The sequence below is a fragment of the Chaetodon trifascialis genome, chromosome 13 (genome assembly GCF_039877785.1).
Source record: "Chaetodon trifascialis isolate fChaTrf1 chromosome 13, fChaTrf1.hap1, whole genome shotgun sequence".
Lineage (NCBI taxonomy): Eukaryota > Metazoa > Chordata > Actinopteri > Chaetodontiformes > Chaetodontidae > Chaetodon > Chaetodon trifascialis.
In genome coordinates, this window is record NC_092068.1 from 7,309,268 (window position 1) to 7,334,216 (window position 24,949).

Sequence of the window (24,949 nt, forward strand, 5' to 3'; positions counted from 1 at the left end):
ATAATTTGGAGATATCTTGTGTGGCAGGTGGCCAAAGACTTTAGCTGGCATCCTGGCCTTCCTGCCCTGTGTTCCTGCCACCTTTGGCTCTGCCCCCCACCCCTCTGGCAGCGCTCCCCACTCCTCCAGCCAGCGGGAGAAGAAGGCATGGCGGCGCTGCGACCGGGCTGGACGTTGGGCTGAAGAGGACTACACTCAGTGTCCGTATGCCAGTGAACTGACCCGCGTGCTGCATGAGCTCACACAGGTATCACAACACGCAGAGATCTGATTCCCTCCCACATTCTTTCACATCGTCACTGAGGCGCTTTTAATTTGACATCACTGTGATGTTCAACATGTATTTGGCAGACTCCTCAGCCTAACAGCAAGAGTTGATAATTCCTAGAATACAGAAACTCATCTCCACTGATTCATCTGTAGCTTGCAGGTATTTGCGGATCTGTACATGTAAGCCTTTATATACATAATGCAAACTGACTGAGGATGAGCTGTTTCATTCGTCATTACTCACGGGATTACTGTACCACATTAAAGCAATCAAATTCACAAAACTACATGCATGGAATGAAATAGCGTGGCAGTGATTTATTATTTATTGTATGCTGTCAAAGCTGTTTCATGTTATGTCTCTGTTGAATTGTGATGATGGACCATGGGATCATCCTTTCTGAGTATTACTATATGTCCTCTTCTTTTTTTTAAAATTCCAGATAACTATTAATGCCACCAACGCTCAGCCCTTAGGCCAGCAGCTAGTGGCCTTCACCAGCAGGGCGGCACACTTCACTGATGTCATGGATGTCATCTTTGTCACACACCTGGTGGAGAGACTCACGAGGCTGGTGGAGAAGCGTAGAGATGTGAGATGACACAGAGATACATCACAGCCAGTTTACTGATTAACATCTGTGGACCCCTCCTCAGACAACATCCCCTGTGGACTACGACTTGAGCCCAGTTTTTAGCCTGCATTTGTTTACAAATTGTCACCATTAAAAAATGCTGAATTAGCAATGAGCATGTTGCGCAGGGATGCACAGAAAACTACCACGTAAAAATGGGACCTGGAGCTAAAATGAGCGTCTTTATGTGAATTTATCTGTGTCTGTGTTTCACGTGTGTGCTCAGGTTTGAATGAGGTTTGAGTCCTAGAAGGACTACAATTTTTTAACACGAATTGTGGCTTCATGCCTCTCTTTGTGACCACCCTTCAACTCTCCCACTCCTGCCAGGGAGGCATGCATCACAGATTGAAGGACCCACTTATAGTACAAGTCTTTTCTTTTGGCCATCGTCCCACGTTTTTGACTCCAGCTTTAGCTCAGTTTGCAGTTAGCCCAGTGTTTTACTGCTTTATCAAATTGCTAACATGCAGTTTAAGGGGAACTGTACTCATACTGCTACTCCTATTATGACTCACATTTTAATGTGGTCATTCACAGTTGATTTGCCGTTGCGTTAATAAAGGACGAGGTTTATCAGGAAAACTGTTGACTGGCTCACCTAGAGGTAACAATAGTCTCTCAGAGCCTGAATTTAGCAAACAAAAAAGGACACCTCAGTGGTTGTCAGTGATAGGCAGCAGGCAACATGCTGTTGTTCTGGCCTCAATCCTTCAATCGATTCCAGACAGCTTAACTTTTCACCTCATATGCTTTCCTCTTGCCCATGGCAGCGTTGGTCCTGAATGACAATTATGGTTATGAAGATGCATCTCTTTTTGGGCAAGCCGTGTTTTACCTTAAGTGAACTTCTCTTCTGTCTGTGGCCAGAGGCAGTCGGAGGGCTGTACGTCACGCTGAAGGTCAGGTTGTACGAGGGGAAGGGTGTTGAGCTTAGTCAGTGAAAAGAATCAATATTAGCTCTCACTTGTCCAATTACTCATCATAGGTCACTCGGGAGGAGATATTACTAGGAGATACTTAGAGTTTTATCATTCCTAAGACAATGCTGATGAGACCACCCTCATTCATCCAATAAAGAACAGTTGAATGAAGCAACAATGAGAAGTACAGTAAGTAAATAGTGAACTGCCATCCCAAGGAGGTGATTATGCCTCATTGGAGCTGCTAATCTAAATTAAATCTCCCTATAATGAATGAAGCCACCATTGCCTCCCTCACAATTCTGACTGGAGATTATAAATGTGCCTGTTGTTGCGGATATGATTGATGTGCATGATGAGTCTGCCTCCTCATGTGTGTGTGTCTGCGTGTGTCTGTGTGGGGGCGGCTTTGTACTTATGGTTTGTGAAGCTGTGTGCAGAGCACCCATGTCTGCTTGTCTTCTTGCAGCTGGGGGACTATATATCAGACATAGCCAGTAACATGATGCTCGTGGAGGAGCATATCCTGTGGATGGCGCAGAATGAGGCCAGGGCGTGCACCCGGATCGTCCAGTGTGTGGAGCGTATTGCCGACCTGGCGCTGACTGAAGACAATCAGGTCATTTCTAAGGTATGGCTGGACTTTGAAACAGTAACACCGACACTCGCAGCCACAGTCAGACAGGGCAAAGGTTGATTAATTGACTAAATGTCCCATAGCTTTACCTTTTTTCTCGCAGCCTAGAATAATGAGAAGTTAATCTGGCTCAAGCAGATAGCTAGAATAAGGCAAGAGAAAGATAAATTGCTTCCTTTTGTTTCTTCTTGCTTCCGTCTATTTTTTAACCTCCCTGCTGTCACTTGGGATAAAAGCATGTGCTAAATGACTAATATAAAAATCTCTGCCCTCTCTCCAACCCTTCCCCCTCTCTCCCCCACTCCTCATCCTTGGCGTACTCCCCCCGCCTCCAGGTATCTGCTAACATAGCTCTGGAGGCCTTTCTGATCCGGCCATCTAACTTTTTCGGTCTGTCCTGCATGGCTCTTCAGTGGCCCCCCTCGTCCGACACGTCGCCCCTCCCTGACAGCCACTCCCACGCTGACAGGGACAGGAGCAGAGAGCGTGATGCCATGGGGGAATCGTTGCTCAACTTCAAATGCCACACTGTCAACAACAGCGGCTCACCGGCCAGTCAGCTCAGCAAGGTAAGGCGCGAGTTAATAAATGGTGTGAAACTTTCTAAAATACGCTATTCCACTCTTTTGCTTGGCTCTGTTGGCGAAATCCACCGAATTCAGCCTGAGGTCAGGAAACAGTGTTCTTTGAGTGTTTCTCTTTCTCACTCCCAGCGGGTTTTCTTTTTAAAGGCCACACACTTTAGTATTTCTTGACACCGTGTTCAACTGCAGGAGTGAGAGACGAAGGAGAGAAGATGTTCTAACAGAGGAGAAAGAAAGCGACAGAGAGGAATAAAATATGGGAAATAGAGTACAGCTTGTACAGCAGCTCGTGGGCACCATAAAATGAATTCTCCAACACCACACAGGTGAGGCATGTGAGACGGATTACCACCTGCCCTTAAGTCTGTTGTTACCTATTTGTCGCGGCAAGATGACACCTTGTTTGGGTTTGTTGGCATGCCATAGATCAGCTGGTGATAGGTGGGCTTGCACTGGGGGCAGGGCCTGCAAATAGGACAGTAATTTGGGAGTCAGTGAAGGTGGGCCACTTTCCTGTGATGAATAAGATGGCCTTGCATCCCTGTTGCTTTAAATCAGCCACGGCCCCACCGTGGTTCCGGTTTTGGCTGTCCCAAATGACAAATGTCACGTCAACAGACGAGGGGCACTCTGCATCTGCAGACGGCAGGCATAACATTCACCTCCCCTGGCACTTAAGTGGCATAGTTCTGCGGCATTTGAACAGTTTGCAGCCTCTAGCTATTCAGTCCGCAGATGAATTCATCAGCGTGCACGTGAGCATCGCCTCGTCTGTGCATGTAAGTGTGTAAGCAGAAGAGAGCGTATGAGCGTGCCTGCTTATTTCATTTCCCTCCTCTTCTTCTTCTGTGGTGAGACGTTGTCAGGTCTCTGCGGTTTTGTCAGCAATTACAGCGCTTAATTCTAGCTCCAGGCAGTGTGTAGAATGTGTGTATGCATGGATGTATGCATACATGGACAAAACTGCAGCGTTGGAGGTCACTGCACGAATTTGTTCAAAATCACCCATTGATGATTTCCAGATGGGCTTTGTCAAATTAGGAAGCAACTGTGAGGAAGAGAAAACATTTATTTTGGTGAAGTGAAAGCACATATCCATGCTTGCACTTCATAGTTTCGACAGGTTTCTCTTCACTCGCAAAATGAATGCAGACAAGAAATCTGTTGATTTCCCAATGCTAAAACCGGTTTGCTGGGCACAACCCCAACTCTTAGCACTGTGTGTCCTTGAGTAGCATACTTGAACATGAAACTCCCAGTGCGATGGATTTGGCTTTTCAGAAATTCTAAATACAAGAGTATGCGATGATGTGTACTGCACTCAGCTTCTCATCGTTGCCTAATCTCAAGGAAGTGTCTGTGTCTTAAAGCAGCCTAGAAAAGATTCATATTTAAGAAAGAAAACTTCTGTTTGGCTTCTTGGTTTGAGCAACTCTGTTCCTGCTTGCCTTTAATTGCACAAATGTGATGTTTTGCCATATCTTTGTATTAAATGCAGTAGTGCAGTGTAAATATTTTAATTATATATGACATGAGACAGGGGATTCTATTTTCTATATTGATCTATATTATCATTTTTGATTTGTGCAATTACTGTGTGTGAGCTTGAGCTATATGGTGTTTCTCCAGTTTGTTGTTTCTGAGCAACAACAACAACCAGTTAACAAATAAATGGGGTTGTCATCGGGCTAAATAGCAAATATGTACTGCACGATAAAACAGTGAGTGAGGCGACAAACCTTAATTGCGCATCTTCAGGTGCAATGTATAAAAAATCAGCAGTCTGTTTAGTTGATACTAGCAGAATGAATATCATTCGCAGCGTGTCATGCTTATTTCAGCAGTTACACTGAAGAGTAAGTGGCTTCTTTTTCTTGCAGAAAGACAAAAAATGAGGCAGGACAGGCTTGAAGAATGTCACACAAAGATGAAAAGTTATAAATATATAGATACAATAATGAATTGAGAGGGAACTGAATTTGACAACAGCTATCAAAACTCTACTCTAGGAAGGACGATAATGATTGAAGATATGATTGGAACATCTTTCTTGTCTTTTTTGCATGTATATCCAGTTTGTCATGTGAGTCCTGCTCGAAGCTCATTGGCTCTCGCTTTCCTGCGCCAGAACAGTTTCTCCCCCCAAGCTGAAGCTGAGAAGTTTTTACTTGAGCTCTTCTTCACTTTAGTCCACACTTGTATCTATCTCAACTCAATTCATCTCCCTTACATTTGACTTTGCATGCGTTGATGCTGCCTGTAATCACATTTTTCTCTGACTAAAGTAAGACAAATGTTTGTGTGTATGCAGCAAATTTGCTATATTTGAAGTTTTCCATCATGTTATAGAGAAAAAATGTGTTGTGCAATTGCGTCTTCACACAATCACTCACATCCCGACTGCATCTCCTGTATCACCAGTACAAGACAGTGCTCTAAAGTATACATTACAGACTCAAGAAGTGACTCAGGGAGAGTTAGTGTATCACTGGCTAGCTGGCCTGGAGAAATCATATTCATTGTACGGCTGCAGAACATTAGAGGCTAAAGCCACTACTGTATCTCCATTAAGTTAATCTTGATTTAACAAGGCGCGTTGACTGAGAATATCACATAAATGAAGTGCTCAATTTACAGCAGCAGTCTGGGGGAGTGCTTGTAGGTGGACAAAAGGGTCATACATTCAATTTCAGACTCAATAGGTGCTTTATTTGATTATTGCTCAAGTATGTGGAGAGCAGACAATATGCATGTAAACATACTGATGTATTAAGAGGACGACACTTGAAAGAGACATTAATGCAAAGTCATCCAGCACAACAGTCCTTAATAAAAAGAAATTTTATTTAAATGAGTCTTACTGGCAAACTTGCTCTTAAAGACTTGATATATATGGGTCATTTTTAGAAAAAAACATCTGAAAAGGTCAGTTTTTGGGCATGAGATGAAAAAGTGTAATACTATTTCCACCTCATTTAGTGTGCAGAATGAACACAGCTCGTCCTCCCGGGGCAAGTCACACTCTCACACCTACAAGAAGCCCAGTATTCACAGCTCCTGCTCCTCTGGAACAGTTGTAGGGTGAGGAGCGGCGCCTTGCTCGAGAGCACTTTAATGGTAATTACTGAGGGACACGAAAGTGACTTCGACAACCCATAAAGGGCTCTGTTCTATTGAAGCTATCACCACCCTGCAACAGCCTCTGTCTATTTCTCCCCCCTCCTCTGTCTACCTTTCATTGGGCACGTGGGAAAGACTTTGCCAATTACTGCTAATCTGAAAAAGTCTCATTGGCCGAATACTTAAGCACATTCTCTGGCAACCAGTGTCACAAGCAAACACACAGACAAGCATACACAGGCCAAGAATTCATATCCAGTTGGGAAAGCTGACAAAATTTGTTGACAAATGATGAAATTGAATAATGAAAGGTATACTCACCCACCACTTTATTAGATACAGTTTGCTTGTACCGGGTTGGACCCTTGCCTTCAGAACTGCCTCAATTCTTCACGGCATAGATTCAGCAATGTGCTGCAAACATACCTCAGAGGTTTTTGGTCCATGTTGGCATGAAAGCGTCACACAGTTGCTGCAGATTTGTTGACTGCATGTCTATGATGCCAATCTCCCATTGCACCCCATCCCAAAGGTGCTGTATTGGATTGTATTCTGGTGACTGTGGAAGCCTATTTGAGTACAGCGAACTCATTGTCATGTTCAAGAAACCAGTTTAAGATGATTTAAGCTTTGCAACATGGCCAGTAAGCCCATTCACAGAACACTGTACAGTACACCAGCCCACTGATGCATCAACCTACTGGGATTTGTCCCTGTATGCCATTTTGAATCTTTAACACAGTTTTCGACTAAAATATCATGCTGCTAATGTTGACATAATAATAATTTAAGTTGAGGTTTTCTGCTAGTCTCCTACAAACTGTGTGAAGTAAGTCAGGATTGCAAAGTTTTCACCATCAGGAACTTCACTTTTGGTTGGTGCCTATCTTCGATCTTCAGCATCTTGATGAGTTTGTTCTATTGGTTTACAAAACTGCAGCTGAAGGTGTCTTAACCCCGCATGGATATATGGATTTTGTATTTGAATGCTCAAGGTATCAAGTGTTGCCATGACAATAAGTAAACAGCCTCTCAATTGGCTGAGACATATCTCATAATTCAGGGTCTCACAGCAGGCTGCCTAAGCCAGTGTTCAGGGGGAGGACACGTCTATGGAAGGAAAGCTTGTACACCAATTAGTCTTTAAATATATCCAGTAAAAACCACCAAGTATTTGACTGAAGCAGATGTGTAGACGTAGGAGGAGATAGCAGATGTGTAACATCATCTGGGGTTAAAATAAAAAAAGGCGTGAGTAGCCATTCTGAATAAAGAGCCATCTTTTCTCCCAACAGGAAGGCGATGTGCGTGTTCAGAGTGTGAACTTTGTGCGAGATAGATATATTTGGTGTATCAGGAGCACAGAAATAAATGCACCTAATGCACACTCACGCACACACTGACACACTACCCTATGACTCATCAGTTTAACAGCACACTGTGAAGACTGCAATAGACACACAGCAACATTGTGATTAAGCATCAAATTCCACAAAGATACAAACAGGCAGGAAAGAAGGGCGAGTCGGATGCACACTCATGACTCTCCTATAAACCATGCTGTGTTACATTTGGTCGTGAGTTAAGTTTAAACCAGCCGTTTAATTTTTCTTAAAGAGAAAGCGGTGCGAGGAATGCAGTTATTATTATGCTTTGTTAAAATGTGTCAGAAGTGGTGAAAATGTTTGTGTTTAATGGGATTCACACACTGGTGTGGCAAAATGGCTTGATAGCACCCCCTACAAAATTTCAGTGAGGTAGCCCTCACTGTATGTGTCACCTACATGTACAAAGTCTGGAGTCACACGTAAAATCCCAAGACTCAAGAAAATCCTCCTGGAGCCATGCCCTAACAGGCTGTCAGCCATTTTGCCTTTTACAGGTAAAATTTCAGGTAAATTAAATTACAGGTAAATTCCTCGTGGACAATCAGATCAGACTGGATCAGCGCAATGTAAAGACCTCACCAATGAAAAGTTATTATGCTTTTGAGTTGTTGTTGACATGGCTCACAAAACGTGGCATGTCATGGTGTGGTATACACTTGCTATACTGGAACATGACATATAATTTGTGGGTCTTTTTTAGCACCATATAGACAGAGGAAGTGACATTGAACTGCTTTGTGCAGTGTCCAAAACTCTGCTTGCATCTTTAATTCTGGTGATCGTCGCCAAAGCTGATCAACTTGTATGAGCTTATGTGATGTTGACACATGTCTTCATTGACTTCCAACAGCAGTTGGGTGCCTGAGTGTCATTAATAAGAACTGTTACACACAAACTTTTTAAGAAGGGCTTTAAAAGTGATTAATGGGCTTGCTCCTGGAAGCCCTGCAGACTTCCCCATAAACTCGGGCTGCTCCCTCCATCCTCATGTAAGTGACTGACTGGCTGAGTGATCTGCTCTCTGTCTCACTCTGGCAGAAGCTCTGCACCATTTAGAGCCATTTTGGGGCCAACTGGACTAAGACACACAGCATATGGCCCTGCTGTGCCAACACATTGCCAAAAAGTGCCGCAATAAAACATCAGCACCTTACGTAATGTTCTCTATTGCTAAAGGATTTGCCTCCTGATTGATCGTCTGTATTTTCACAGATAGAGTTTGTCAAATGTGAAATTTAGATTGTTATAGAGGAAGACAGTGCAAGTTCTCTTTAACATGGACATCAGTAGTACAAAGCCTAATATTGTACTTGTACACATAGTATAGTAATAGTATGCATGAAGGGGAAAATTATTGCTCTTCAATAGAATCCATAAATCACTCAGGTATCATGAGCATTGCAGTGGCCCAGCGGTCTGATATAACGAGTCCGGCAGGGACTGTGTGTCATCTCCATTTCTTTTCTCAATGTTTCATGTTGCTCACTGTCAGAAACATCAAAACGCAGCAAAAAAGGCATTTTATATTACTATTTAGACCGGGGGTTCTCAAACACATCACTCAAAGGTCCACATATTTATATTTTATTCAAGGTCTGAGGTCTAGAGCGATAGGCGATAACAAAATACTATAAAATCAATTAATTAAGGTCACATCTCTTGTGTTTTAGCCAGCATGAAACCGAGGCAGACAAGACTCAGACAGTTAGTACATATTTATTTCTGCCTCAGACATTTTCTTACAACACTTATGCTAGTTGTAGAAATCATGTCCTAGAGAAAAGGAAACACATTCTGTGTCTGAGATTTGGGAGTGACACTGTGGGAGCTGATAGCAAATTCTCTGGTGTAACGTTAATGTGTGATGTTACACCAGAGAATTTATATATATATATTCATAAGCCCACAGTTCAATTACCAATGAATGAGTCTTTATTATTATAGTAACATTAAATGCACATATTTTCAAGAAAATTCATTAATATTCTGCTGGCTGGATGTGACCCACTGGCTGATTGATATGCTGTTCGGTCCAGATGTCGACTGGAGTTTGGTCTTTGAGATTCTCTAGACCTAAAAATGTACTGAAGCAACCTGGAGCAACTGACGTCTTCGCTGTGTAGGCGCAGGCTGAATGTGATCAGGTCTATGTGACAAAAGAAGGGGGTCCAATCCTGGCTGTGTTCAGGCCCTCTTAAACACGATTGGTATTTGAAAGCAAGACCACGACTCCACAGCCGCACAAACACTTCTCTTTCTGGAGCTAGAGAAAAAATCAGGAGATCACCAAAGTCCACACCTGCCAACACTGAGATTTGAAAATGTTCCAGCACCCCGCCCTGAGCTGTCCCACCACTCTTACCACACACACAACACAAAAGGGCATATAAATTCAGCACTTAATTTATGTATTTATTACTTGAAGGCTATGTACACATGACTTACACATTATGAGACATTTGTGAGACAAGTCAGACAATTGGCAGGAGAGGGTGATTATGAAAATGGATGGCAGAGATACTACAGATACACTCATTGGTGCGCCATGTTTCTGCACCTCTTGAGCACCTCTTAATGATTTGTCACTTTTCCCTCTATACCCAAAGCCATTCATCTTCTGGGCACAGAGTCCATCCAAAAATTGTTGGGGTATTTCAGACTGGACCAGAGTGGTGGATCAACATCCAACCAACCCACCAGCATTTCCATCCTTTACATGCCTAGAACCATGAATTCCTGTGTCTCTTTATGTCGCTCACACATTAGTGCCTATTGACCTTGTAGATTCTCGTATTGTTGGTGATCACACAAAACCAAGTGGCATGATGTTCTGTGTATAGACAAAGAAAGCAATCAGTGTCAGGTTACTGTTCAGTCATTATCTACTTGCTATGAATGCATCAGAATAAGATAAGCGTGCATTCGCTCAAATCGTGCCTGAATATTAACCAAAGTATTCCACTGCTGACCTGATTTTCCATTTAACTGGGTTACTGAATGAGGTGGGGCATTTCCACTTTCATGCTCGATATTTGCATGTTTTATAACCTCTTACACCAAACAAATGCGACAAGCATGTCTTTTTTTCCCACTATTCCCACTAGAGCTTTATATTCACATCTGTGTGTGGTGTATCTCACCCACATATTAATATTACAACATCGTACAGATGTAGAATATGCAAATGAACATTCCTTTTTCTACAGTCACTTACTCTGTGCCATTTGATTGCAGACAGCATTCTTATCTAGCACAGACTTTTTCAAATCTGACATAGCGAATGCTTTGGTTCGTGAATGTTTGCAAAAATCGCCTTAGAAAATGTATGTGTTCTCTGTCTTCTGCCCGGCATCTCAGCTACACAGCTAAAAAGATGCCTTTGACGTTTCAAGTATTTAAAATATGAATACCATCTGCAAGAATTTGAGAAAAGAACAAATTTGTGGCACAGATAAAAATTGTCACACTTTTGAAGCCTTTTTGGGTACTTGAGCTGAAAAAAGATCAGGTTAAGTGATATTTTCAACACTAGGTTGTGCAAATTTAGGTGATTGACAGTTCCAACAGGGTGGTTATGGTGCAATTGCCAGGGTTTTATTAGAGTATTTAAAATAATAACACATTGTACCCTTTAATACAAAGCTATTTCCTTTGGACCCTTTGTCCCAGTTTGCATATGGCCGGTTTGTCTCCAGTCCCCACCAGTCATCGTGAGTCTGTTCACATACAGTATCATCAATATCATCCCTTGATTGCTGTGAAATGGTCATGAAAGAGGGAACATATCTTTCAATTAAATCTACAGACATTTCCATGAGGGGAAAAAATAAAAATAAAAAATCACTATAAATCTCACCTAAGATAACCTCCATCTTGCACTATGAACCTCCTGACTGAGGACATGGCTGAGGCTTTGAATGCAATATTTTACCAGCTGTCAGCTCACTGCCATAACATTCACACAGCTCTGCTTTACCAATGTTAAATAGGAAGCTATGCTATCACAAGCCACAGCTGGCCTGATTGAGGGATGGCTACTAGCTGGTACAGGCCAACTATCTTGCAAAGATTCGAGTAGTCTGTATAACTAATTCCATTTTATTTTCACAAAAAAGGCATTTATGCCCTCCGAAACACTTCAGCAACACACCTTAAGCTGTAGCCCCACATCTCCGCCAACACTGATGTATGATGAGTGGTGTGTCTGTGGGGGAGCACAGACTACTTGGTTTTATCCTGCGACTTTTGGACAAAACCAATACCATGGGTGTGTGACTTTCTGAAGTATGATATATGATAAGTAATTATCTATTTATAATCAGATTGACTCAAAGCATAAAACCATCAGAACTACAAAAATAATGGTAATAATAGTATTTCTATATATATATATATCTGCCTGTGATGATCTCTGCAGTCATTGAAGAACTTTATTGGGAGTCATTGCACAATACCAAAATTAAAATATGATACGACGAGCTATGAGTCATGAGTCAAACTCAGCACATCTCTTCTAATGATAAACGAACTTCAAACAATTTCAGCTTGCGTCCAAAGCTCAGCAGACCTAATGTTAAAAATCTGTACAAAACATCCCCTCAGTGCCCATTAACAGCAGCTCCAAGACAGTTTCAGCTGGCACACAAAAGGCCTGTGCAGCTCTCAAGGTCATGCTCATGTTAGAATAGGCGCCCGCTATTTAGAAATACTTACTGTATAACTTCTCTTTAAATTCCTCCCAAATGCCTCATTCTTGCTCAGGAGGTCATATTTTACCTCCTAATACCACCATAGGTTCTGCAGTTAAAAAACACCTTGAGTATACATCATTAATTTCCCCACATTATTATTTCCTATGTTTATTTGTTATATAATACATTAACTGCACATCTCGTGCGTGTCAGTATATGCTCTGCTGGTACACCGCTTGTACGAATAATTACACTGTGAATTGGGAAGACTGTACTGCTGTACGTTGTGTCCTGTAATCAGTAGTGTTACTTTTCTATATGTCAACACTTTCTGTTGTTTATCTGCTTCTCATCCAAAACTAAATCTTGAAATTTGCAATTAAAATGAGCTTTTGAAAAAGCGCAGTTTTCAACATCTTTTCAGCATCGAGCCTGGTTATTGAGTGTCTGCCGGCTGACCTTTAGCTGGTATCACACTGTTTAATACCACAGTGTCACTCTGTTTGGAACAGATTCGGAACTAATTATCCCTAAATTACACAAACATATGGCATCTTATCCTATTTCCCAAGTCAGTGGGCATTATCCTTGAACTGAATTGCAGAGTGTATGGTTCATTGAGGATGACAGTTTGGGACAATATTTACCACTTTAGATCTCCCTCTTCCTTGTCATTGACAGGTAATTAGTGGATGCCTTTAGGCTGAACGGGTGGAGTATTCCCACCTCCCTCTCTCCTCAGATAGCCTCTCCCTGCTCCACAGAGCTCCACTGCTTTTTAATTACAACCACCCGGCTCTGCGTGGGTGTTTGTTTGTTTGTTTGTTTTTATTTTAGGGGGGGTGTATGTGGATGTGTTTGTGCTTATTGGTGTGAGGGTGTGTTTGGATGTGTGTGTGCGTCAGCTGCCCCCCAGGTTAAGACTCTATCTGGGGACACTGTTGCAGCAGAATAGAGCTGGGGGCTGCCGCACAGTAAGCGAATCCTCTGTGTCAGCACAGGCATCTAAGACACCCAAATATGACCCAGTTTGTCCTTATTCAGTAAACACAGCGCTTTATGAATGTGAATGCCTAATGTCCTGATCATTTTCTTCTAATTGGAATATGTTAGAGATGCCTTGTGTACAGTTCTCTAATAAGCAATGGAGGATTTAAAGTACTTAACTCCTGCATGAACAGTGCAAGGCCTCTTCATCAGCTCATTGACCTGTGTCTCTGTGTGGAGGGGGCACAGAGGAAATCTTCCCTCCATATTTGACATGCAAACAACTGGAGGTTAATTGTATGGGTGCCAGTGTCAAATGGCAATGGCCACTGGATGGGTAGTAAGGTTTTATTAGTTGACATTATGCTTCATAATGAATAGGTGTGTTGTGCATGTGTGCATGGGTGGGTGTACAGTATATATCTGAAAGCACCCATGCATGCTTGCATGTCATTTTAAGGCGCATACATGTACACATGCACACTTGCATCATGTTGCAAAGACGTGACTTAAGCATTTGCAGCTCACATATGACTGAGGCTGCACATCCATGCGGCTGCATTCTGCTCCACAGTGAGAGGGCATATATAGAAATTTTATTCCGTCCCCGAGGAACTGCATCTCTTTTCTCTCTTTGCAGCTCGGTGAAACAAACAGGCCTGTGATGCAGCAGTGAGAGGCCTTGAATGCTAAACACATCATAAGAAAGGAAGGCAGTGGAGAGGAGGAGGAGGGCGGAGACAAAAAGAGACCTGGAATTGAAAAAGAACGAGAAATGATGCGATACAGCAAAAAATGACAAATTAAGAACTGGAAACAGACAGGTGGATGTATCCATGAAATAGGGAGTGAGAAGTGAGATGGAGAGACTTAGCAGAGAACAAGGAATGGTGATATTAAGAGCAGGAGAATGAGAGAAAAATAGTCCTATCAGTGGCTGGAGATCAGCAGGCCTTGGGGACTTCTGTCCATTTCCACAGAATGAGAGACAGAGATTTATTTCCCTTTGTAGAGGAGCGGCGGGGTTTATCCTTTACTTTCTTTGTAGAGTCTTTGCTGGACAAGTTGTCCCTAACTGAATCATTTGTCCAATCCCATCTTTTCTTAAAATACACCCTGGGAGCACCTGGGTCACTTCTGGCTTTAATCGAACCCAGGGAGCACCCACACCTTCATGTTCCTTTTTGCTCCACCTGATGTTTAGCGCAGTGCTTACCAAGCCTGTCTGTTGGCTGCGTTGTCCAATGCAGTCTTTTACTGCTGCACCACGCTGAAGAGATGAATGGAGGCAGTTTCTCATCTCTGACTCTCCTTTTTTTATACATTTAGTCAAGATCTCATTTTCTCTGTGGTGTGCCACACTCTTATCAGGCGAGCCGTAGCGTACTGTCAGCCAGCCACGTCCCGACAGATACTGTAGAAACGACAGCTCCGGCCGGCCCACTGCTTTAGGAAAATAATCCTTTGAAAAATAGGTCATTTTCAATTATGTATTGCATTTTAACAGTGTCCTCTGTAATCATGTCAACGGGAGTATGGTAAAAAGTCTCCCTGCCCGTAGCCACACTGTAAACCCACATCACGTGTAACAGCATCACCTTAAGTGAGCAGAGAAGTTTCACAGTATAGTGTGAAATGGAAAAATCAACCCTCCAAATAAACTTTTAAAACTGTTTTAAACTGACAGAGGAACACTATTTAGGCTCTGATTTCACAAATCAAGGTAGAGGGAGTGAAAAATTTCGGCTTTCAGTTCAGCGTTGCAGTGTGTTTACGCAGGTTGGTGCAGGCCACAGAGCCGACTCCATTCAAAGTCAGACTGTTTGCAGGATTCTGTTACATGGCAGGCAGTGAGCCAAAAGGCCAAATGTGGACTACATATTTTAAGGTTCTTTTTCTTTCTTTTTTTTTTCAACCATGTTCATTTTGTTACCAGACCTCATAAAGGAAAATTTTAGATACTGGTCTGTTGTTATGCCTCTGAGCTGGACGGCAGCATTATGTTTTCAGGTTGTCCGTCCATCTATCCATCGGTCCATCGGTCCATCGGTCCATCGGTCCATCGGTCCATCGGTCCATCGGTCCATCGGTCCATCAGTCCATCCCATTCTCGTGAAAAACACTTTTCTGGCCATTATTCAACTCCATAACTCAGGAACAGAAGGGGAGGTTGTAACCATATTTCACATTTGCTCAGACGCTGAATTGGTGACTCTAATATTGGGTGTCCACCTTCAAACTGGGCTCATTGTGTAGATCTTCTGTGCTGCCAGGTTGAAGGTGTGTGTGAAGCAGCCATGTTTTAGAGTTTGTAGCAGCAACGTCCATATTTGAAGCATTGTGGTCCACCATAAGATCATTGGTTTTGCTGATATTGAGCTTCAGGTGATTGTTAATGCACCATGTGATGGAGGACAGTTGATTGGAAATTCCTTTAAATGCAGCACAGGGCCTGTGTCTCTTAGATTCAATGCACGAATTTTGTGTTTTCTCATGTTCTGATTTCGTTTGATGGCCAATAGTTTTGAAAAAAGGAAAAAAAAAAATATTGTTTGCAGTGCAACTTGCAATGTTTTGGTCCTTGGAACTTCATAAGGTTAAAATTGATTAACGCATTTTGTGTGTGCATGCATGCGTGCGTGTGCGTGTGTGTGTCTGCTGGATTTTTTGGTTCGGTCACAGTCAGAGTTTATGATCCGATCCACGTCTATCAGACTTTCTAGAGTGCAAGAACTTTTTTAGGAAGTATTCCCTGCTGGGTGTTACTGGTTAAAGTTAGAACATGCTGGACTGGGATCTTCAAAGCCAGTAGCAGCACCCTTCTGTGTGCACACCAGCTCTGCATTACTACTAACAAATGCCAGAGTTGAAGCTGACCAGTGAGGAAGAACATTTGCCAGTCAGTCACATCCTGTGAACTTAATGCTCCATCTGTCACAACGTTAAGACTCAGTGAAGCCTGGTGCCCTGTGCTGTGTTCACTGCACCCTCTGAAAATGGGGAAAATATCAGTAATGAAGAAATCGTCGGCAGTGTTATCACAATCTTTCACCATAGTGTAAGTAAAACTGATACACTGGCACAATTACTCTGCTGGTTTAACTTCACTTGCAGGATTGCATGGCCATCTAAAATTGTCTGGCTTCTGAAACCCTAAAGTTTAGAATGCAGACTGAAAATTTGTCGGGCTAAAAACAAGGCAGTTTTCCTGGAAAGTTGAAGCTGATAAAAAGGTTTTCTGCCAACAGTAGCAATATGGTTCATGTCCTAGTGTAACTCTGAAAGTGAATGAGCAACATCTTTCCTCCCTAAACCACAGATGACGCCAGCAGTAGAAGACCGGCCAACATTGGAAGAAGCCTGTTGTAGTGGGCGGCTGCCAGCTGTTTATGTGTGTCACAAAAAAAATGAAGCAAGGCTTTGCTGAAAGCTCCCGCGTGTGCAAAGCAAACCTCATTGAGATAAATAATATAGGTCTAAATTGCAGATCTGATGATTTTAACAGTTTAAATGGCTTAACTTTTGTGACAGCTGCTGACATTTCAGCTCTGAAAGCAGTTAACTGTGCCTCCCGTTGACATGACATTGGGTCATTATGGCCTAGTTGGACTTCCTCTTTCACTACAGTCACATGGCATTCATCATCCTGAGCCCTCTCACTGACACTTATTTGACCCCTCGCTCCAGTAATAAAGAAGTATGTTTTAGCATTGGCATTTTCCAATCTAGACACCAATTACCCCCCCCCCCCCCCACACACACACACGCACACTTATATTTTAGATGCAGCATATTACTTTTTTTTTTACATGAGATTCAAATGTTGCAGATGTTAAAGAACAAGAAGTGCAGATAATAGTGCTAAACCTCTAATATATTAGATGCCGCCCAGAACATTAAATAGAAATATTAAATATATATTGCTCTGCTGCCTACACAGACTATTCTGCCTTTAATATGTACTATTCAATAGCATAAAACACACAAATCCAAGCACATACACACACATACACACACACACACACACACACACACACACACACACACACACACACACACACACACACACACACACACACACACACACACACACATTTTAACTATTCCCCTCACTCGCAGCTCTCCCTCCTCCTTCCCTCATCCTTCTTCTCTGGCTCTTTTCATATGGCTAAAAGCAGCCAACGCTGAGCCAACTGGCTGAGTTTGCCTCCCATGCCTCCCATGCACTACTTAATCTCGCCTGTCCTGCTTTATCTTCCACCTTTGCTTCTGGTCTGCAAATCACCACTCAATTGACTCCCATTTCTATCCTCCTTTCTCTGCCTCTGCCCTCCTCTGTGTCCTGCAGTAGGCGCCTCCTTTCCAAAAGTAGGATGCAGCAGCAGGGAGTCCTTTGCAATCCGTTTCCTTGCTTCCCTGTCTCAGCTTCATACACCCACCCCCCCTTCTCTTGTGTTTCTCTCCATCTGCAAGCTGCTGCTTTCATCCTCCATTCTGCACTACGTGGGGTAATTAGAGGTAAATTAATAGGACATTAAGATGCTCTAAGATCAGGTTGCCCCAGGCCAGGACTCATATGACAGGCATACAGAAAAATGCAAGAATTAACAACTGACTGTTTAGACCTCATATAATGCACACAAAGATGTTCTGGTAAGCCACAGCGTCCCTGCGAACTCAAGTGGAGCAGCTGTTGATATGACAGCATCCATGTAAACCTTGCAGCAAAATGAAAGTTGAGAAATTTAGGTGGTTTATAGCAACCACATGCTTTTGAAACTAGGACCCTGATATCTGTTTGACATCAGCTCGTGTTGCTTGGTTGATGCAGTTCTTTGTTGGAGCGAAATATGTGGAGCTATGAGCATACATTTGTACCTTCTTGGGTAGGAAGCACTGAAAAAGCGTGCATGCTCGGCAACATTCTTTCTATGAACAAAATCTACAAACTCACACAAGAGAAACATATGTTTTTCCAGTAGATCACAGTTTTACAGCCCCCTATGACTGTCATTTCAACATGATCTCTCCTCCTGCGTCCCCCTCTGACTTCCCTGTCTTCTATCGGCTCCATCCGCCTCATGTTTTGAGGAAACGGTCTCCTCTTATACCCGTGAGAAAGAGAGGGAGACATGTCTTTTCTTAATTGCACTGCAGTATGTTTGGATGTTGCACCATCTGTGGAGCTTCTGCTGTTCCCTCAATTAGAATTCTTAGATCAACGAGATTGGAGTTTTACTGCACTGCCAGTGTTTGCTCAGATGGAATCTGCTGCAAGAGCACCGGCTCTCACAAGTTATAATTACAGTAACACTGTGCTCCTCTCTCAACAGTGGGATATCCGTCTCTCTCCCTCTGTATATTTCTCCCTAATTATTGTTATTCCTCATGTGGAAATGGTAGTTTTCTCCCCCCTACTGTATCTGTTACCGCGCTGTGCAAAGCTGTAAATTTGGCATAGCAGTTACGAGTCCTCCCACAGAGTGTCCATAATTTTGGATTTACTGAAACAATATAAGCTGCTTAATTTTGATGAAACGTGTGTGTGTTCCATTCAGGAAGAGTGGAAGAGATAAATATCCATGCTGTGCACACATAGACACAAACACAGCCTGTAACCGTTGTATGCAAGGTTTTGAAGGTATCCGTGGGCATTTAGAGACACTTTCATTGAACCTATATGTACTCTACCATACGCTTCAAAGAAACCCTGCTGCATTTGCTCATTCCATTTGCTTCATTTAGATTAGTGTGAGTTTTGTGAGGGCTAAACTGGCCTGGCTGTTGTCTAAGCAGATTTGTCTGTCATGTGAACTATTCTTGAATCCATGCGCTCATCAACGAGCAATGGTACCACGCAAGTTTTTGAAAAGGTAAATAAACACAAAAGGTGCAGCAAAATGCTGCTTGGCTTACTGTCAGTCACCAGAATTTGATTCCCATGTAGCACTGATGCCTGGATGAATGCAGAATGACAAAGACCAAAACCTTCCAATGAATGAGTTACCTGTCAGTGTATGTAGCTTCCCGTTTCCTGCTCTGGGCTCATTTGTAATGGAGCAGTGTAAGTGCAAAGAAGACCAAAGCTAAAAATGATCTTGAAAGGAGTGTGTCCACATTCAATGCACAGTCTGGAATTCTGCAGCTGGAGATCTGTCAATCAAAACAGTAACAAAGGACAGAGTTTGGTGATGTCATGAAGTAGCATGGGATCATGGGAGTTGTTGTCTTCATTGCTAAAAACCACCACTGAAGATGGAAATTTATCTGATTGTGTTTTTGTTTGCTGTGTTTCCCCAGAAGTTATAGAAACTAGAGAGGGTTAAGACAATATGACGCCATTGTCAGGTGACCAAATGAAACCCACAGTTACCTTGAATAATGTTACAGATTAGTAATAATACAGTCATTTTTAGCATTGAAATGTTCTCTAAAGTGGTGCACTGAGACCAAGAATGTCGGTAGCCTTCCTTATGTTTGGTGTCTTTGGACGGCTGAGGACAGTCATTTAGATTTTTGTCTAAGTGATTCTTCACTTAGTGAAGAGAATGCAATCTGAACAAATTCTAACTCTAATGTCTTTGGGGTTTAATAAGAAAGATATCGACTTCTAGCAGCCGGTAGTTGCTTGTTCTTGGAAAATTAGAAAACTAAGGACAAACCACAGTCTAAAATCCATCATGCTTAGATTAAGGTTACAGGCGCTGGAATCAGATTTGTTTTGATTCCCTATCTGGTGAGATGACAGCTCACCCACACTCTGTCCAGTTAATGAGCTTCTTTTGAGCCTGTGGACCTGTTTACATGCACTGCTGTAATTCTAATTGTGATCCTAAATGAACCAAGCATAAATAAGTTCTGTGCTTCAGGCAAAGCAAACAAAGTCTTGGAATCACTGCATGTTTAGATTAATGCAGAGCATGCACCTATTTTCTTTAAATAGCACCATGTCTGTTAAATATTTGCTGCTGTTATAAATGTTTTACAATGTATATTAATTCAGATGTTGGCTAGTTTACTGTATCTTAAGTGCATTGAAAGAATTTTAAAACTCATAAAGTAGGTTTTCCCAAAGGTGCAGACAGTTATGGTGCAGTAATTTACAGCTGTCTAACAAATCTCCACCTTGTTTTCCTCTTAGGACACCTTTCAGCCCTGTAGCACCATACATTACACATGCTGCATCCACAGTATCCACAATACATGTATTATTCTCTGCTATGACGGCACAAATAAGGAATCCTCGCTCCTCATTCAGGCTCACCTCGTGAGTTCATTGCTGCATCTGCCCACCCACTCCTTCTGCAGTCTTCTTCTCCCACACACTCCTTCACAAACACCCTGTCATCACTTTAGAGTCGGACTCAGAATGCACATTAGTGTAGCTCTCCTCATTGAATTTACTGTAGCTTATTTTGCAATTTCATTGGTTGTCCAAAATTCAATGGTCAGTACGCTCTCGGGCTGCACCAGGGGAATATAAAATGCAGCTAGGAAGACATATAACACATATTCAGCAGTACATTAGAACTTGCCTGCCAACATGGTTCATTTGGGCAATCACAACAATTTCCATCACAGCTGCAGCCAGGCTCTGCATTGCCCTGTTCAGTTGCTCGGGTTTAATCTGCTGTTTATTGTGCATGCCTCTGTAGTAGCATGTGGCCTCTAGTTTACATTTTGTAGGTATTTTGTATTCTGATCCAGATCCCTTCTGATTGGATTGATACCTGCATTGAAATGGCTTGCATGTTGACTCTGTCCAGTCTAATAGCTACCTGCTGTAGATATGGAGCAGGGTTAGGGTTACTGCAGTAATTACAACAGAGGAGAGTGATCCTGCTCCACAGGCCTGGAATGTTAATGGCTTATCAGGCCTGCTGCATATGATTGCAGCTGTAAGACAAGGAAACTGAACTCTGATGTATTGTATGTATTTTAGCTTCCTTCAAGTTGGTTGAAATCAGACTGAACATGTTTGGGTTTATCTTGTCAAAGCTGCATTTATTTGCTGGTTTGTTGTTTATCACGAAGTATGTGTTTCATCAAAGGACAAAAAAAAAAAAAAATTCAGTGCAGAGAGATAGCTCCCTTTGTCTTTTCATGCAAATCAAAGACAAAGGCTATCACATATTTAAGGCAGCAGCACGGTGTATGTGGGATTGACTCAGTAGTAAACTACAGTACCCATGGTCATAGTAATGGAGGAACAGGTCACCCCATTCAACAATGTGGCCCAGTGATGTGTTTTGATTATTTTGACCATCAGTGGAGGAGGGGTGGAGTTTGGTCTTTCATGGGACACAAACCTTATCCTTTAATTCACACATTCTCTTCCTCAAAACCATACTGGGTGGCCTTTAATCACAGATCCATCCGACTAATCACATGCCTGACTCTAGTCAAAGAGCTCATTTTCTTTGGTCTGTGTCTTGTCTCAGATTCACTGTCTTCACTGCATCCATTATGTCAGGAATGCTATCATTGTATTATCCTTGTTCATTAAGAGTATAACTGAATAGCTGTCTGTACTACAGTATCTATTAAGAATCCAGATCACCTGCAGTGTCGAGCAACAGGCCACTGTGATGAACTTCTTTCTAACTGCTAATTAAGGCCAGAATCTGATGCACACTAATTATCAAATGACAGGAAATACACAGGAATTTGTCTTGACGACATGAGTGGAGAAACATTGCACATATGAAGTAAGGGCCAGGAGATGGTTGTTTTATCCAAGAAGATGGAGCACAAGTTCAAATAATATTCCCATCCAGTCTGCATCTGAACACCTGTGTGTCTGTACTGTCAGGAGGAGGGAAGGTAGACTTCCCTAATTATCTTTGCTGCTGTGAGCTTGTTCTTTCTGTTCATCCCTCTCTCACACGCATTGAAGTGTGTCACCTTTTCCCCAGCTGTGTAATCCAGTGTGGCGCTGCTCTGTGTTCTCCTGAAGAGCATAAGCAACTCTCAGCCCCACTAATCCATACTGGAGCTCTCAACTTTTTCTATGCACAGCATCCGACTCAAATCCTAAGACGAGAGATCATCTGTATGTATTTGCCAGCAGCTCGGCTCATCTCGTTAGCTGACTTACTTTGCATTCACTCCGCTTCCAGCCATATTGTTCTGCTACTGTCTGATGACATAAGGTACCTGACAGCCTTCCTCACAGGGCCAGGATGAAAATCCTGGTTGGGAAATACAGAATTCTTTACTTTTGCACTGACCTAAAAGTAGACAAATTTAGATATCATCAGTCTAAAAATATTGAAATTGGCTCATAAAATAATTCAGAGTGTACTTTATAGGATGTTCTCACTGGTAGCTGCAGCCCTCACAGCTAGAATAGCAACTGCTTTGCACTGTAAAGCAGTCCAGCAGATTTCCTAATACGTATGACCCCGCAGCATACAGTGTATGCATTGTGCTTGTGAAGTGTACAGGTATAAAAGTGACAAAATTAAGGAAAGAAAAAAAGTTTGCATGCATATTAAATGTACTTGATTTTTGACTGTGCTGTTCATAGACACTGATGTCCCTCAATGAAGTGCAAAAATGAAATTTAGTGAACTATTCAAGGCTGAAAAGAAATTCAATCAAATTGTGAATTGTGATGATCAGCAAATAGAACAAACAAATAAATGAAGCGTTTTTCTGTGTTTTGTTTGTCAAATGCACGTACACACATGCACAAGTACATGTATGCTCGCATGCATGCACGCACATTAGTGACATGATACAAATTTTGGTTTCACACTATTCTTCCGAAACAAGGCAATGTACCAGGAGAGAGAGACGGGGAAATTAGATTGCTAGCCAGCAAACATAAACAGTGCTGAATTTAAAATACTTTAAAAATTGGCCTTGCAAATGTTGTATGAGGGAGGAAATGCATAGATTTGTTAGTGCTCGATACTCACAGTGCATTTTAGTGAGTAGCACTTAATGTTAACATTCAGGAAACTCCAGAGGACACCTTCAGTTGGCAGCTGCATTTCAATGTAGCAGTATGATTGACACCAGGTATCACTTTCTGGTAGTACAAAAAAAAAAAGAAAAGAAAAGTATAGTCATCTCTTGGATAATAACTATAAGCAGACTAAGAGTCTGCAGCCATGCTAGCGGCTCTTTGAGGCTGTGGGAAGGCACATCAGTGCTATGAGCTAAATACTAATGTCAACTAGGCAACATGCACACAGTGAGAGTGGCAGCATGCTGATGTTTCAAAGGCTATATTAAAATGGTCACCAGCTTAGCTTTCAAATGAAATGGCAATTGTGAGCATTAGGATGGACAACCCGCCATGTTTCACTGCAATCCAATCCAGTTTTTTGTGTGTGACAGTGGTTTCAATATGAACCAAGGTGGCGGCTCGACCAGCCAACTTTTCCACCTGACAGCTCCTGATTTCATTTAGGGTTACCAGCAGCTTGAATTGTTTATCTGTAAGTAAAATGTCTCGAGATTTCCATGAGGTTTGCTCTCATCCCTGCCAAAACTGTTTGATATGAACATCAGAACATAGAACATGTATGCTAATAGTATGTTGTATGGATTTAGGGTGGTAAAATGCTGTAAGACACTTCTAGATTAATCAGCTATCGTTCTGATACTGCACTTGATCATTTACATTCATTATCTCAGAATTAAAGAAATGTGGTAAAGATTAATGCACCAAGTGAAGTAGGGCCCTGTGGATGGACATGGATGGAATCACAGAACTCACCGAATCAGCTGTAAAATGTAGAAATATCTGAAATATGGATGAAGTTTCTAAAAAATTGTGTTTCACTACCATTGAAAGTGTGTTTTCACAGCACCTAAGCTGAATGAACAGAAAAAAAAAAAACTATGTCGCAATGCTACACGCATACGCACACATGCACATACACAGTCATGTGTAAGATGTCCTAAGAGAGACTGAGAGGCTGTGCGCTAGTAAGAGTCACTTCAACAAACTCAGAAGTGCCACCACATCGGCAGAGACATGACCCGAGTTTGTTGAAGACTTCTTGGCTGTGTGAGTGGAGTCACATGGTCTGTTAGACAAAATTTAAAAAAGCTACGTCAGTTTCTGGTCAAGCACTGTAAACAAGGAGGAGCGTTGCCTGAACATCAGACCCACTTACCGGTGTGTTCGAGCTGCACATGGAGGCTGTCCTGCACAAGATCTGTTTGATTAAAAAATAGTGCAATGTTGTGTTCCATCAAATTAACTGATAGTCTTTGAATGTTTTATATTTTTCACTGAAAAATAAAACAGAATCTGGAAAAGATAAAACGGGTGTCACAGGGCCCTAACTGAGCATCTAATAATGAATGAGCTGCTACAGCACGGCTTCTCTTGTGAAAAAAACAACAGAATTATGAAACAAGAAAGTAATGCTTGCGTACTGAGTCCAAACCACACATTTATTTGAATAGACAATGTTTTGATCCCAGCTGAATGTACGTCAGGTGAAAGGTTTGACCCGGAGTCAGTCTGCAGGCTGTGCTGACAAGTGATGACAAGGTTTCTCTTGTGACAGTCCTTGTGGTGCATTTAGGCTGAGGTTTGGCAGGTGGATGGGTGATTTGTGTGCGTCACGCACAAGTTTAGGGGCAGGTGGGGGTCACAACAGTTTAAATAATTCATCCCAAAGGTCTCCAGAACAAGGTGTTTCTGACTGGATTGCAGTACCTCTCCTTTCTGAGCTGCTTCAACAGAGAGG

General features: G+C 42.2%; 1 protein-coding gene across 1 annotated transcript in view; it reads left to right on the top strand.

Moving 5' to 3' along the window:
• The window catches only part of LOC139341535 (adhesion G protein-coupled receptor A3), a 154,071-nt gene that overhangs the window by 53,220 nt on the left and 75,902 nt on the right, over nucleotides 1-24,949 (top strand). Inside the window, exons 9-12 of the mRNA XM_070978090.1 lie at nucleotides 28-247; nucleotides 714-863; nucleotides 2,298-2,459; nucleotides 2,801-3,034. Coding sequence (XP_070834191.1) covers nucleotides 28-247; nucleotides 714-863; nucleotides 2,298-2,459; nucleotides 2,801-3,034 — 766 coding nt within the window. The remainder of the gene's footprint in view (nucleotides 1-27; nucleotides 248-713; nucleotides 864-2,297; nucleotides 2,460-2,800; nucleotides 3,035-24,949) is intronic.